General features: G+C 39.2%; 1 protein-coding gene across 3 annotated transcripts in view; it reads right to left on the bottom strand.

Annotated features, from left to right (window-relative positions):
- Positions 1-17,026, bottom strand: part of PDE7A (phosphodiesterase 7A) — a 68,112-nt gene that overhangs the window by 34,085 nt on the left and 17,001 nt on the right. For 2 of the 3 annotated variants that reach the window (XM_020811896.3, XM_020811906.3), the window contains exon 2: positions 12,893-12,953. The exons of the other annotated variant lie outside the window; for it this stretch is intronic. In XM_020811896.3, the coding sequence (XP_020667555.2) occupies positions 12,893-12,953 (61 nt within the window). The remainder of the gene's footprint in view (positions 1-12,892; positions 12,954-17,026) is intronic. 3 annotated transcript variants of the gene reach the window in all.

Raw genomic sequence — 17,026 nt, forward strand, 5'->3', positions numbered from 1 at the left:
TGTAGATGTTTATGTACGTAGTGGTACATAATTGTAACAATTATAAATGAATCTACTCAATGGTTTTTACTCTCAAGGCAGTTTCAGAACAAGTTTGAAGATCTTTCAAACATGTAACTGCATGCTTCTCATAAATCTATTTCTATACACAGCCAAATGTATGTACTCAGACAACAATGCATATGCTAAACTACACTACCATAACGAAAGACCAAAGCACAGCAAACAGGAAAAAGTTAAAACTTAATTTTTTCTTCTAGTATCATTAACATCTTTTATCCAAAAAGATCAGTTAAACAGCTTTATTACAATGATCTTAATTTTTGTACCATAAACACAACTGTGTCTACAACTACAAATATTGCCACTAATGTTTACTTAGTCATGTTCAGTTGATTATACAAAGCTTCACTAAAATACTAAAAACTATAAGGGGACAAAAACTGCATACATTCTCCACTTCAGCTAAATCAGTTATCACTCTTATTAAAAAAACATACATTTTACTACCTGAATCTGAGCAGTCAAATAAACAAATACAACTATATTCCTTGACCCACTAGAACACATTGGGTAAGGAAGATTGTGAGAGGCGGGTACTCAATCAGCTACCTGCATCCTTTGCTTTTGCAGTACAACCCACAGAATTTTGCTAAAGGAGACTGAACATATACATACAAAATTACTTCATGTAGCATCCTAAGTCTTTTTCAAATTAAAAGGATCCAATGAAGAAGTTAGTTACATTAAAGTTTACAGTATAATCTAGTATTGACCCATGGCCAACCATGGCCTGATGTTGGGAGCTAGCCTCACATTTTGTGGTTCCTCCTTCTCCTCCAACAAGCCAAAACTGACAACCAATGCAATCAAAGTTTCCAATTATAGCTGTCATTAAAATTCAAGTTTACACAAATCACAGTTTGACAAGCTCAAACATCATGGCAATCAATAGCTGCCATGTGAGGAGGAAACCAGAAGGATGTACACAAGTTCACTGCTTGCTTGGCAAATAGTGGTACGGAGAACATCCAAACTGACTCGCCTTTCAAATCTGAAGTAGGAAAACCTCAGGCCCTTAACTCACTACAGACTTTGCGCTAATAATGTATTTCCAAAGCTGAATGATATAGCTTTAAAACACCACCACTGGATCAACTATAGATACATGGTTGGCTTTCTCCTAACAAATGCCTCTTTGCTCAATTACTTTTTCAAACATATGTCACCTTCTGCAGAAACTCTAATAATGCAAAAATTGTTTTTTTAAAGTTTATTTTTAACCTTTAAAAAAATAAAAAACAAAAATCAACGAGGAAAACAACTGATCTCATTGCCAGTAACTAAATATAAGAGCAAGAAAAACACTTTTCTCTGAACATATGCTTTGGCTCTTTGGATATTTTTGGTTTCTTTTTTAAAAAACATTTTTTTTTTGCTTTGCTTTATATATAATAAAACACAACAGAAGCTCACAGTAAATTCTACATACCTGTTGGATCAAATGTACAGTCCTAATCTTTGCCAGCACCAATCTCCCAGGTCAAAATGTTCACAATTAGGTTATCAGAACTATTTCAGAATAAGCCTCAAATACCAGAGTAATAACTGAAAGCAAAGAGCACTCTGGCCTCTGCAATCATCCAAGAGAGAAAAAGGCCACTGGAAGACCTTTACTTTCTGGGAACCACTTCACAGCAAAAGAGACCAACTTGATCGCATTTATCAGTCACAGAAAGAGTAAATGAAGGAAGCTTGCTTCCTTCAACCTTGTCATAAAGAAGCCAACCCCACTGTGCTTAGAAAAAAATAAGTGCTGGAATATTACTATAACAATATTTATATGAAGGAATTTCAGCAGTGGCATCCATTCTGATAGTTTGAATCTTCCAAAATTTTGACGGTTCAGTGAGAGGCTGGGGCAAACATTTGGCCATACATTTTATCTCAATAAAATCACGTGACAAACTGTCTGTTCTATTACAGTGGACCCTCTACTTATGGAATTAATCCGTATTGGAACGGTGGCTGCAGGTCGAAAAGTCTGTAGCTCGAGTCACCATTGACCTACAATGCATTGAAAACTGATTAATCTGTAACCAGCCGTTTTTGTTCCATTTTTGTTCCATTTTGGTTTTTTTCTGGTCTCTAGGTCGATTCTCCGGCTGCAAGTCGAACCTAAATTTTGCAGCCAGAGAAGTCTGTAACTCGAAAAGTCTGTAAGTCGAGGGTCCACTGTACTTCCTACAAAAGTGAACTGCAAAAGAGCAACTATGTGGGATCCTTCAGATACAACAGCTGCATTCAGACATAATACGATCCTCCAGAGTAGATCTAAGAGCATGAGAAAAGGGGAGAAAGGAAACCATCTTGGACATCTGTTATTTCATGCATGTAGTGAGAATGGGGAGTGCAGGAGCTTGGTGAGCCCAAGACTGCAGTGGTGATGATAGTTTCTAAGAAGACAATAGCAACTGCATAAGCCCTTAGTTAAACTGAGTGATATAAACCATCTATTTAAACATTCCATGTTACTTTCTGATCTTTATAAATGAAAGAGATTACATACAAATACATCATAGGAGTCAGAGATAAAGTGGAACAGGGCAGGTTGCATGTTATAAAACTCTAACAATCCCAACTGCATACAGTTCCACTTACATGGACTATAGGTCGGAATGGAAGGACAAATTTTAAAATGTGATTCTTTCAAATCCTTCCCAACAGAAGGAATAGAATATCTGAATTAAAATCTTAATAATGAATATTGATTCGATGTGGGGCAACACAAGTAATGACTTAAGCCTCAGATAACTAGGAGCTCACTGAACTCAGCAACTCCAAATCCCAAGAGCCTTTCTAAATATTCAGTCAGCCATTTCCTCCTGTGTGAACAGAAGCTTTGGCAATACAGTACCTCTTTAACAATCCCTTTTCTTATGAACAGCAAAAAGAGACTTTGATAGAGCCCCTCCCTGACTACAGCCATCCATTTGAATGTGTCTCCGCTGGCACAAGTAAGTTAACAGCTGCACTGCCTTAGGGAGAAACTCTTGACAGTTTATTCCTGTTCACATTGGAAGCAATAGATAAATAAAAGAAACTCTGCTCCAAATTCAGTATACATGAAGATGAATTAATAAGCAGAGTCAATGTTGCTATCCCTATTTAGAAATTAATTCTTAAGAAGGTATTTCATAATTTATAACTTGCAACTCTCTGTAATAAAATAGTAAATTTCAGTTTCAATCTCTAATTAAGAAAACTAAAGATAGACAATGCAGTGTAGTGTATAGAGTGACAAACTAGAACTCTGGAGACCACAGTATGAATCCCCACTAAACCATGGAAACTCACTGAGGTAATAGAATTGGTAAAACGATTCCTTAAATATCTCACTTGCCTGGAAAGCCCTTTCAGGGTCGCTTTAAGTTGGTTCCAACTTGACAGCATGTAAAAACAACAAGAAAACCAAGAGAACTACTTCCCTACCATTACATAACATCAAAATAGTCCAGCATTGTTTCAGCTCCCTGGATGTGTCCTAAAAAGTTGTTACTTTGCAGTTGCTACTATGACTTGCCGCCTCAAACTAGATACATTGCGGGGAGTTAAAGCAAACAATAAAAGTGAATGTTTATCAAAGCTAACACTACCCAACAATATAACAATACTATCTACTACTTCTCAATGATATGCATTGAGTTAATCTAGCTCAATATATGCTACTGTTTTAGACAGGTATTACAAAGTGAGTAGTGCTGTGCCAAAAATTTCTTCACGAAATTGCATGGTAAAGTGGGCTCAAAATACAGTGGTGCCTCGCTTAGCGATTGCCTCGTTTAACGATGTATTCGCTTAGCAATGAGGTTTTTGGAGCGATCTTGCGCTCCGTTTAGCAATGTTCCCTATGGGGAAATTTTGCATAGCGATGTTCGGGACCTTGCTTCGCTTAGCGATGACAGTTTAGGTCCCCCTGTTTCGCTTAGCGATGTCCGTTTTCGCTATTTTAAGTGTGTCTTAAAATGTTCAAAAACTGTTTAAAATGCTTGGAATCGTTAGTGCACCTTTTAAAACCTTTGCAAACTTAATTTGGCTTTGTTCTGAGTCTTCGTTAATTTTTGGTGAATTTCCCCCCCCCCAATTGGAATGCATTGAACTGTAGGTTTGACAGTTCAATGCATTCCAATAGGGGGGGAATTCACCAAAAATTAACGAAGACTCAGAACAAAACCAAATTAAGTTTGCAAAGGTTTTACAAGGTGTACTAATGATTCCAAGCATTTTAAACAGTTTTTGAACATTTTAAGACACACTTAAAATAGCGAAAACGGACCAGTCAAAACCATTGAAATGCATTGAAACCTATTCAATGCATTCCAATGGGGGAACCGCGTTTCGCTTAGCGATGTTTCCTATGGCGATTTTCACTTAAGGACGGTAATCCGTTCCCATTGGAACGGATTATCCGGTTTTCAATGCATTCCTATGGGAAATGGTGTTTCACTTAGCGATGTTTTCCCATAGCGATGGTTTTTTTGGAACCAATTAACATCGTTAAGCGAGGCACCACTGTATAGGACATAATATAGAGTGCCTGGTCACAAATTTGGGAATGAAATATTAAAATGACTAAATCTATAAATCTAAAGAAAATATTTACAAAATGTTTTACAGATGGTATGTAACACCACAGAAATTAACACAAATGTTTAAAAATGTTTCTAACAAGTGCTGGGAATGTAAAAAGAATGTAGGGAGCTTCTGTCACATGTGGTGGACGTGCAATAAGGCCAAGGAGTTTTGGAAAATGATTCATGACATGATAGAGAAAATTTTAGGGGTTAAATTTGCTTTGACACCAGAAAGCTTCTTACTGAATATATTACCACCTATACTAAAAAAAGAGAGACATATTTGACCTTACACCTGATAATGGCAGCTAGAATTGTATATGCCAGTAAGTGGAAGATGACAGAGATCCCGACAAAGAAGGAATTTATTGAAAAAAATTTGGAACTAGCAGAAATGGATAATAATAAATGGGAACCGCTTTATACCTGGATGAAATCTACATCAACTTAAGTAGAATAGATTAGATCAATACTATGTTACAGAGTGTAAAATAAGATTAAATGAATGGAATATATTGTAATAAATCACTCTGGTTGCAACCGATCGAAAAGTAGAAAAAATACAATAATTTTTTTTTTAAAAAATTCTTCATGAATTTTAAACTTTCTTATTCGAAGTGATAGATAAACAATTCCCTTTTGGGGGGAAATTCAAAGGAGGATTATTTTCTGATGGGTTAGGCCAGCAATGGCAGACCTATGGCATGTGTGTCACAGTTGGCACACAGAGCCCTTTCTGTGGGCACGCGAGCCATAAGTTGCTGGATCACTACCCCAGCAGCCAAACCTGAGAAGGCAGCTGAAGCCACAGCGCTAGTGCCTTGACAGGTGGCGGGCCAGGATCTGGAACAGCTGGCAGGCCGGTTGAGCTATAGGTAGCGGCAGGGCTGGGCACAACTGGAGGCGAATCCGGAGTGGGGTCTGCAGCCACCTCCGTACCCAGGATTCCTGCTTCTGCTGCCACTTCGGCTTCCACCCGCCCCCCACTGGGTTGGGTTTGTTTGTTTTTTTGCACTCGGGCTCAAAAAGCTTCGCCATTACTGGGTTAGGCTGAGAATCTTTGTGCTTAGTATACGCCTAACATGGCCAAGAAATACGTATGAATGTTCCGCCTTTCATAATATAACCATGTTTGTGATGATGAGGCTGCTCCTGCTCCAACTTCTCATTTTAATTGAAATCTAGGTGAAAATATATTTACGGTGACTCCTTTCACAGAGACGTCTGCAATCAGGAAACAAAGGTAGCCAGGGAGACTGTGGAGGGATGAAAAGTTATGCAATACATAAGGGGTGGAAATGGCACAGCACTAGATTCAACTTCCTCACAGAGCCAGACACAGCACTGCCATTCATATGCCTATGTCAGATCTTAAAGGGAAAGACCTGCATTATAAGAACATATATCTACAATGGCCCTTCAAAAAGGTCCATTCAGAGGGTTTAGAGAAGATGCTGAACTTACAAGTCCTAAGTCAAATTTTCTCTACAACATTCTTCTGAGAAACATTCTCAGATTTTAATTTTCCTTACTCCCCTGGAAACAAAAGACCATTTTGCAGAATTAATGCCAAAATTTCTCCACCATTTTTGGATGGCTGTTTCCCTACCACTACCACTGTTAAGTGGAGGGCATTTTGAAGGATGCAGCATTATGACCAGGCTGCCAGCATAGTGGAGGTTGCTGATATCTGCAGGGACAATCCAAGAAACAAAAATACTTCATGGGGAACAGATTTGTAATATATTATTACTAATTGTGTGCCCTGCCTTTAAGAAGCTGTTGAAAACTTCTCCTTCCACAGGAGAAATATTGTGAAATTGTTCCTCCCACCTCCCAATCTCTCTGCCTTCAAACACGTTGAAAAATTTCAAAAGGTCATTTGCATGCAGCTCTAAAAATGAGATATAAAACTCCAATGGCTAAAATTTTATTATGTAATGTTGAAACTAAAGTAGATCAATTGAATCAGTTGGGATCTGGTAAGTGAACCCCTCAATAAACTCGACTGCTTCAATGGACCTCATCTTGCTATAACTTGCTATACAAAGCAACATGATTTCAGCCAATGTAACATTTCTTCTCTAGTTATATATTTTGTTCATCAGATAAGCATTTTATCAAAGAAAACAATAACAGTTGCCATAAAATGTATTTTCCTAATTTAGACTAGGCATCCTTCAGTCTCAAGAGACTATGGTAGCGTGCTCTGAATAGAGGACTTGAAACAGTGTCTAGTGTGGCTGAGAAGGCCAATTCGAGAGAGACAATCCCTTCCATGCTGAAGACAAATACAATCTGTCCCCCGTCCAGCTCCCTGATTTTGCTGGTTTCAGGACTGCCTCTTTCCTAATTTACAGGCTCACATTCAAGGCTGTTTATGGCAGTTCTGAATGTTTTAAAGGAGAGATGGAGGTATTTGTATACAAATAACCCCCCCACGGGTGCAGATAACGAGGGTCCAGGATGGATTAGCCACTCTTCAACCTGGCAGAGAGGCTTCTCATCCCGCCTTCTGCCAGGAATGGCTAATCCATCATGAGCAACAGATAGGAACAGACCAAGCTCCTCACCGCAATGGTGGAATCATGACTGGTCGATCTGGCTCCAGAGGGCTGGACCCTTGTTATCTGCACCTGTGGGGGGATATTCGTATATGAACACCCACATCTCTATTTTAAAGTATCATTATGAGAAACACAGTAACTGTTAATTTAAAAGTCCAGATTTCAATTACTAAAGACTCCAAGAAAAAGATGACACTAAATAAACATGCCTGGAATTAGTATCCAGACCTGATCTATTTTTCTAGACTTTGCCATTTTAAAGGAGATGATAGACTGCCACAATAGGGGCCAAACACTTAAATATTTGAAAATCTGAATTTATTAGAGGAAGCTTGAAATCTAAGATAGGAGTTTTAATCAGGAATTCTGAATACAGATTTGGTGCTATGTATTATCTCCCTTAAAGGGATGTGGTAGCGTTGCGGGTTAAACTGCAGAAGCCTCTGTGCTGCAAGGCTGGAAGACCTGCAGTCGTAAGATTGAATCCACATGACCGAGTGAGCTCCCGTCGCTTGCCCCAGCTCCTGCTAACCTAGCAGTTTGAAAGCATGCAATAATGCGAGTATATAAATAGGTACCACCATGGTGGGAAGGTAACAGCATTCCATGTCTAGTTGCGCTGGTCACATGACCACGGAAACTGTCTACGGACAAATGCTGGCTCTACAGCTTGGACACGGGGATAAGCACCGCCCCCTAGAGTCGGATACAACTGAACTAAATGTCAAGGGGAACCTTTACCTTTACCTTTTTATCTCCTTTAATTATTAGATGGCTGGCCTCTGAAGTCTGGCAAATCCATCTTGTGATTAGTACAAGGGAAAGAGAATAAAGAGTTCTTTTAAGAGTAAGGAGACCACTACAACATTTTTACAGAGCAAAGGATGTATCCTGGGCTCAGAGATGTCAAGTAAGAAGAAGATGAGACATTTATAAGCTCATAGGATAAAAAGTCACACTGCAAACATGGCCAACACAAGTAAAGACCTAACTTCAGACTTACTCATTTCTCAACCATCACTGTCTGCAGAATAGTGACCAGCAGAGTTATCTAGTGCACTGAAAAGTCTGTTTGACGGCAATTCTGAGGATCAGGTGCTAGAGCTTTCATATTCCTGATGGCCTAATCTGAAATGTGTTTTGTCAGTAAAATTGCTCATATTTGCAATAAATTACAACTTAATATGTTACTTTTTTTATGAATAATTTCCACCTTATTCCTTATCAAGATGTGGGGTAGCTGACTAGAACTAGCTGACTTATGCAAGCCACCCCGGGTAGACGTTGTCTAGAGGGATGGGGTAAAAATCTAATAAATAAATAAATAAATAAATAAATAAATAAATAAATAAATAAATAAATAAATAAATAAATAAATAAATAAATAAATAAATAAATAAATAAATAAATAAATGCTTGACAGTGACCATCTACTTTCTCGACCATTTCACCTCATAGCTTTTTAAACTTTTCAGATTTGAAAACTTGGTTGTTGAGTAAGACCTTGACTCTCCCTGAAAGAAACAGTGGTGTAACTTTTAGTAAAGAAACCTTGTCTGGATACCATCTTTTGCCTAACCTTATCTGTCTGAATAACTTGCTCTGTGAGCTGGATAGCGACAGCATAATCTTCTTGGTTTTGCCAGACTTCCCAGTGGCCTGTAATACCACAGACTATAGTACTGTATCTTATTGTCAGGATCAGCTAGTCTGCTTCAGTGACTCTGATGCTTCCAGATTGATTGGAAATCAGATGGTGTTGGGTAAGTCCTGTTCTATAGCTCAGCTTGCAATAGACTTATATCCTAACATCTTAAAGAGAAGACAGAACTCCTGCATAAGTGAATAAACAACATACTGGAATGGAAAAGCAAAAATCTGACCCAAGAAAGACAGAATTTCTGTACGCTGAGAAGTCAGCAGTTCTGGATGGTATACAAACTTAGTCCTGGATAGAGTTTTATTCTCCCAGAAGGATGAAGTGTACACCAGAAGCTCAGGCCGTAGCTGTAGCCCAGGAGTGCTATCCATCAGCTCAGGCTGGTTCACCAACTGCATCTCTTCTGCACTATTTAATTGCTTAAGTCTTACAAATGTGCTGAAGGCTAATTTTCACTAATATACAGATGGGTCAAATGCTGCAGAACAACATCTTTTGGGGTTTTTTTTTCATTAGTACTGCCATGTTTTGTACCTTATTAGTCTCATAACATATGCCATTTTGGCCTTTAAGAAGTGGTTTATAAGCCCCTCATATATAAGTACAGTGGTTAAATGAGCTTTTTTTTCCTGCTTCTGTAAAATACTAAGACACCAATATAACGAAATAAGCTGACACCCTAACATTTATTTTATAAAGAAAAGCGAGCAGGAAGGTCAGTGAATGCACTACAGCAACAAGCTACCTGGAGCCATTGAAGTTACTCCTGGCTGGAGTAAGAAGAAATGCATGCTTCTATGTCATTTAAGAGATGTAAGTATACCTTTCTGTGGCAAAGATGAACATATGTCTACAACTGAACAACAACAACAACAACAACAACAACAACAACAACAACAACAACAACAACAACAACAACAACAACAACAACAACAACAACAACAACAACAACAGAACTGCAGAGCTGGAAGCGACCTTATGGATCATCAAGTCCAGCCCCTGTCAAGGAGGCTCAGTGGAGAATCAAACTTCCAGCTTCTGACTCTGCAGTTAAATGCCTAAACCACTGAGCTATTGAGCAGTTCCAATATGAATACAAGAATAATTGAATATGCCACGGGAAGGAAAACAGTGGCACATGCAAAACTATGATCAATTCTTTCTTTCCTCTCTCTGGTGCAGTGGTTAAACTGCTGTACTGCAGCCAAAATTGTGCTCATGGCCTGGGGTTCAATCCCAAGTAGCCGGCTCAAGGTTGACTCAGCCTTCTATCCTTCCGAGGTCGGTAAATTGAGTACTCAGCTTCCTGGGGGGGGGGGCAATGTGTAGCCTGCATAATTAACTTGTAAACCGCCCAGAGAGTGCTTAAAGCACTATTGGGTGGTATATAAGCAGCACACTTTGCTTTTTTTTGCTTTTAAAGCATTAATTACTTCAATTTGCTATATACAACAGCACAACCATTAAGATGCTTAGAGACTAGACAGGAGGCAAATGAGATCTTTGCAAGTTGACCACCACCACCTTAGAAATGTAGAGCTCAAAGGGACCCTATATATCATCAGGTCCAGCCCCCGTCAAGGATGCACAGTGGGAAATCGAACTCCCAACCTCTGGTTTCGCAGCCAGAGGCCTAAACCACTGAGCTATCCAACAGTTCCACTGAAAACCAAGTACTGCTGAGCACTGCTGACAGTTCAGCACTGACAAAGGGGATTTTATCTCAAGGTCTCCTGATTTTAAAGGCAAATACAGTGGTGCCCCGCATAACGGGCACCCCGTTTAACGAAGAATCCGCATAGCGATGGCTTTTTCGCGATCGCAAAAGCGATCGCATTGCAATGTTTCAAATGGTAAAACATTGCTTTGCGACAATCGGTAAGCTGTTTCACTTACCGATTTTTGCATAGCGATGTTTTTTCTAACAGCTGATTGGCAGTTCCAAAACGGCCGCTGGGTAAAAAAATGGCTGCCCGCAGTGTTTTCGCGCCCTTTCCTCACTTACCGGGCAGCGAAAATGGCGGCCGTATGGAGGATTTTCGCATAACTGTGAGTTTTTTGCCCATAGGAACGCATTAAACGTGTTTTAATGCATTCCTATGGGCTTTTTTGTTCCGCATAGCGACGAATCCGTATAGCGATGATTTTTCCGGAACGGATTATCGTCGCTATGCAGGGCACCACTGTACACAAAAATTGATAAACTAAGCAAAGGTTGTTACTACTTTATACACAGAGAGAGCAGTGATAACATATGAATCAGATTTCTAGTAAGCCAGATTTCTCCATTATGTTTAGGTAAAGTTTATGGAAAGTAAGTTGAATAAATTATACCTGAAACTCCTCCTAAACATCTTTTCCTATCTATTGCAGTCATGCTATCTCAAAACTGGTAACACATGACAATGTTTAGTTTAAAAGGTAAGCTGAAATTATTTCCTACACAAATATTTACTCACATGAGTCACTGAGAGTAAGCTTTAAACAAAACAAATTCTTAATTTTGTGTGCATCAAGCATCTTCTGCAACTACTGTACATTTGAGTTAACAAACACACTACAGGAACTGACCTTTAAAGGGTTTATCTTCAGTTTCTGATTTCATTAGCCAGTCCTTTTCCCTATGACAGTTCCATTTGCCAAACAGCAATTTAACACAATGCTAAAATGCTAAATGGCTCTAATGGCTAAAACAGAAGTTCAATAACATTTTGCTAAAAATGTTATCAACAGAGTGACCTCTGCTTTAAATCAAAAAGGTCACTAATAGAGATGGGCCTTTCGTGTTTTTCAAAAGGAAAAAAATAAATACAAAGAGGTTGTTTTCATGTTTCTTCTTGATTCCTGAGAGATTCTAAAACACAAATGATTCATATTAATAAGAGGTACAAATATTTCCTATTCATTCCTGTTTACCTCTTTCATTTAATCTTTTGTTCACCATTTGTATGTCAATCTTTCTTTCACATTTTGTTTGTAACATTCTTTAACCCTTTGTCTGTCAAACTACCTGATAAATTTCTCACCTAATAAGGTCAGAAGGGATATTGCCCATAGTCCTTGTGTGACCAATAAGACTACCAACAGCCAAAAAAAACACTGTGTGTGGGGGGGTGCTGAATCTGTAGAAGGGCCTGAAACTGGGGGGGGGGTGTCTTCATGGGCTTTTACTGCCTGTCTTTGCCTCTATCTTGGATCCTTTTCTTGTTTGCCCTTTTTTTCTTGATTCTTTGGGGGGATTTTCCCTCCATTTCTTCGGATTATTTTTCCTGCTGCTAGGCAGCTACACTTTGCCAGTATGCCTCCTTGGGATTATATCCACCACCATTCCCAATTCTTTGGACATTTTTCTATGAGACAGGATGTCCTTTCTTTTGTTGATTTCCCCCCCCCCCAATCTGCTTGGGACTGCCCTGATGGACTCAAAAAGAGAGACAAGAGAAGGCATCAAGAAGTAAGGGAGAGATAAATTTCCCCATATTAGATGTTTATGGTTGGGAAGGGCTTTTATTGTAATTTCTGTCTCTATTATTTGCTTGCTTGCTTTTCTTGGCTTTTGGGAGAGGAGGCTGTATTTGTTTTTGTTTTGTTTTATTCTGCAATTTCAAAGGAAACAAATGCACAACCTTTCACTGTGCACATCCCTAGTCACAAACAACTCAAGCAATGGGGCCTTTGTTCATATTGTGATATGTTCATATCATACTTTAGATTCATTCTACAATTTTCTGTTAACCCAAGCTCTCCTCTAATCACTCTAGTCTAAATGTTCCTAGTAGCTCTGAGTTACCAAAGAACCTATAATCTCCTAAATTAGTTGTTGTCTCCTGTATTTATCCAATGCTAAACTTGTACTAAACCATTCTTAAATTGATAGTCTGAATAAAACAATAAGCAAGGTAAGTCGCTGAAAGTAGTAGAAGAGCGAGGGATAAAAACCTGAAAGGTTTAATGTGCATTAAATGCATACCATCTACCCGACAGCAGATGACCACACACAGATACTGGTGTTTGAATGTGACTGCACTTACCTAGCATACGAATGTACAATGCAGTTTGATCCGAACTATCATAGGAAATTGCTCCACGTCTCTGGAAATTAAAAAGAAAGAACATTTTATTCCTGCTTTTCTTAAACCACTCTTAATATCTAATTTAAACTAAGTAGGTGGTTCTCAGCTTTTCATATCTTATCTTCTAGAGATGGAGGGCTTCACACTGAAGCCTACAGGCATAGGTGGCCAGGCTGATGAACACCCACTCCAAGAACTTGCCAGACCACTTACCAAGCAGTGTGCCACACACATGGCCAGCATAATCTTCTGCGCCCCAATCACGGCAGTAGCTTGGCTGCTGCAGCACCACCCCCCGGCTCACTCAGCCACTCCAGCAAGGGGGCAGGATGAGTCTCCTTGCTCAGCCATAGAATGGTTCGGCAAGCAGGGAGGTGGAGCTACAGCAGCCAAGCTACTGCTACAATCGGGGTGCAGAAGATGATGCCAGCAATGTGCACCATGCAGTAAGTGGTCTAGTGGGTTCTTGGGGGGGGGTCATTAAGCCAGCCACCTGTTCCAGCAGGCTTCATATTCGTATAAGAATACGAAGCCCCCATCTCTACTCAGAACTCACCAATCATATATATTATCAAAGAATCTAGGACCAAGCATGACAGAAACAAACAGGGTACTTTTTCAAAGAATGCACAGCCATCATCATAAATGGCTTATTTCAATGAAGAATGCTTTTTCTAAGATAAGTCAGTCTTTAAAATTTCTTTCATATGGAAATATACATACAAGTAAAGAAATCAGAGCATGTGAGCAATGAAGGAGAACAAATTTATGAAAAACCTGTGTCCAAAATAGATTATTATTCCATGCCACAGATACTAAATTCTGCTAATCAGAGAAACTCTTTTCACTTGTGCTACTTCTCAATTCATCTGAAGTAATGTAAGACCCCTAGGGCTGAAAAAGTCACAAACACAATCAAAGGATCAGCTGCATTAAAGAAGTAAATCACTGATGCCATATGTCAGACCCACCATGATTTTAAATGGTATAATTACTAACACATAGCTTTGCAGTCCCCATGAGGAATCTGGTGGTTGCAGGCTTGATTTGATCATGATTTAAATTTAAAAAACTGATTTTTGACAATTTAAATCAAAAAGTCATTTTTTAATTTAAATCATTATTGATTTTTTTTTTTAAAAATGCAGTAATTTTTATCCACACTGGTGGCCAGATGTGCTCTAATCTGGAACTGCCTCTGTAAAATCAAGTGGCAACAAGGTTTGGGATAGTCTTTTATTTTCAGACAATGCACTGAAGGAACACAACCGAAGATACATAAATGAAGCATATTACTATAATTTCATTAGTCAGACTAAATGACATGGTATTCCTTAACTCTCCAATTCCATGCTACTTTAAGCATTCTTTAATTTAATATTAATCATAATAACATTAACAGTAATGCCTCCACTACTTTAAACTTGGTAAATGGATGGAAGAAGTGAACACAGTGAACTATAAACACCAAGAATGCAGTGTTACTAGTTATTCATAATCCCCATGCAGTGAGCATAAGACTTGTATTTTAATGACACAAAATTTATTGAATATCAGGCATCATCCCTTCTCACCAGTGCTCTTGGTAATCATTTTCACATATAAGGACTATGGTAGATTGATCTCCAGAAGTATACAAGATACTCCTGCAGTCTGCGATAGAGAGATCCACCATGAATGCACAGACACAGAAATACACACAAGACAGTCTCACAACTATAGAGATCAAACACTGAAATACTATCTAAAGAGGCTCTCAATTAACAAGGAGCTACTAATCCATTCCAGAGCTAAATGTGCATGTATAATTACAGCATGTCACCAAACTTCAAAAAACATATTCAGTTTAAGTGTATCTGAAGACACATGTGAAAATGAATAAATTTCAGTTCTTGCAACCTAAGGATACGGACATGACCCTTGGACAGATGGAAGCCATAACACGAGTTACCCTTCAGGATCCCAGAGTACAGTACTTAAAAGAGATAATAGTAAAACTATTGCTAATGAATCCCATGGTTTTGATAACTACCAGCCAGTCTGAAATGTTCCATTCCTGGACAAGATAGGGGAGAATTTTATGACTTTGCAGTTCCAGGAGTTTCTGGAGGCTATGGATTATCTAGATGCATTTCATACTAGCTTCAAGCCTACTTATGGGGTAAAGACTGCTTTGATCACCTTGGCGGAGGATCGTTGCCAGAAGGAGACGAGTGTCCTAGCACTAGCTTTCAATACCATCAACCATGATATCGTTCTGGGCTATCTCTCTGGGATGGAGACTGCAAACACAGTCCTATAGTGGCTCCAGTTCGTCCTGGAAGGGAAAACTCAGAAGATGGTGCTGGGGGACTCCCATGGGACTCCCATGTGACACTCTGGCTGTTGGCCCCTATGGCATCCTTCAGCACTTCATTTTGTCCCCTATGACAGTGGGCCTCCAGATGTTCTTGGACTGCAACTCCCAGAAGCCTTCACCACCAACTCTGCTGGCCAGGATTTCTGGGAGTTGAAGTCCAAGAACATCTGGAGGCCCAAGGTTGGGGACCACTGCCCTATAATATTTAACATATACTGTACATGAAATCACTAGAAGAGGTTGTCCAAAATTTAGAGGTTTGGGGTTCTGAATATGCAGATGACACTCAACTCTATCCCTCCCACAAGAACACAGAACAAAATAAATAATGAGGATGAAAGAGGAGAGCGTCAAAATGGTCTGAAGCTCAACATCAAAAAAACTAAGATCATGGCCACTGGTCCCATCACTACCTGGAAAATAGAAGGGGAAGAGATGGAGGCATCTCTTGGGCTCCATGATCACTGCAGATGGTGACAGCAGCCATGAAATTAAAAGAGGCCTGCTTCTTGGGAGGAAAGCAATGACAAAACTAGACAGCATCTTAAAAAGCAGAGATATCACCTTGCCAACAAAGATCCACATAGTCAAAGCTATGGCTTTTCCAGTAGCGATGTATGGAAGTGAGAGCTGGACCATAAAGAAGGCTGACCACTGAAGCATGGATGCTTTTGAATTGTGGTGCTGGAGGAGGCTCTTGAGAGTCCCCTGGACTGCAAGGAGAACAAACCTATCCATTTTGAAGGAAATCAACCCTGAGTGCTCACTGAAAGGACGGAACCTGAAGCTGAGGCTCCAGTACTTTGGCCATCTCATGAGAAGACTCCCTGGAAAAGACCCTGATATTGGGAAGTGTGAAGGCAAGAGGAGAAGGGGTCGACAGAGGGCGAGATGGTTGGACAATGTCATCGGAGCTACCAACATGAATTTGACCTAACTCCGGGAGGCAGTGGAAGACAGGAAGGCCTGGCATGCTCTGGTCCATGGGGTCACGAAGAGTCGGACATGACTAAACGACTAAACAACAACAACATTGCCTAACAACAGTTACTACCTAAATCTATCTGAGGTTATTGATGCTTATTGAGCTGTAAAATAGCATAACCAGCTAATGTAATAATACCATATATAAGTAAAAACAAACTAGAATTTTCCATATACCTATGGAAGTTACTGAATGACAAGCTAATCAAAAATTGAGTATGTATAACAGCAATTGTGTGCCATCAAGTCAATTCTGACTTATGGTGACCCTTTCCAGGGTTTTCTAGGTAGAAAAACAGGCAGAAGTGGTTTTATTATTCCCTTCTTCTGGGGGCATCCTGGGACTATGCAGCTTTTCCAAGGCTATAAAGGCTGGCTCTTCTGGGATGCACAGCCAGCTCACTGACCTATCCAGCCAAGTTTTAAAATATGTAGTTTGATCATTTTATTCAACAAAACAAAGATCATAATTTTTTGTATAATATGAATATGCAAACATTTACCATATATTGTAGATATGTTAAGCACCATATATCAGTTTATTTAATAGAATTTTAGTTATTTGGCAAATTAAGTTCAAAATTCAAAAATGACATTTTTCCATTTCATACTGCTAAGTACATTTCAATCAAAACCTTACCTTTAAAAAAGAGTTCTACCTTGTTATTCTTATCAATCCACTCACAAAGGATCAAGCTACACACCAAATCAAAATAACACCATTAAATCACACAAAAGGAGTGTATATA

This window comes from Pogona vitticeps, chromosome 4, assembly GCF_051106095.1.
Source record: "Pogona vitticeps strain Pit_001003342236 chromosome 4, PviZW2.1, whole genome shotgun sequence".
Taxonomy (NCBI): Eukaryota; Metazoa; Chordata; class Lepidosauria; order Squamata; family Agamidae; genus Pogona; species Pogona vitticeps.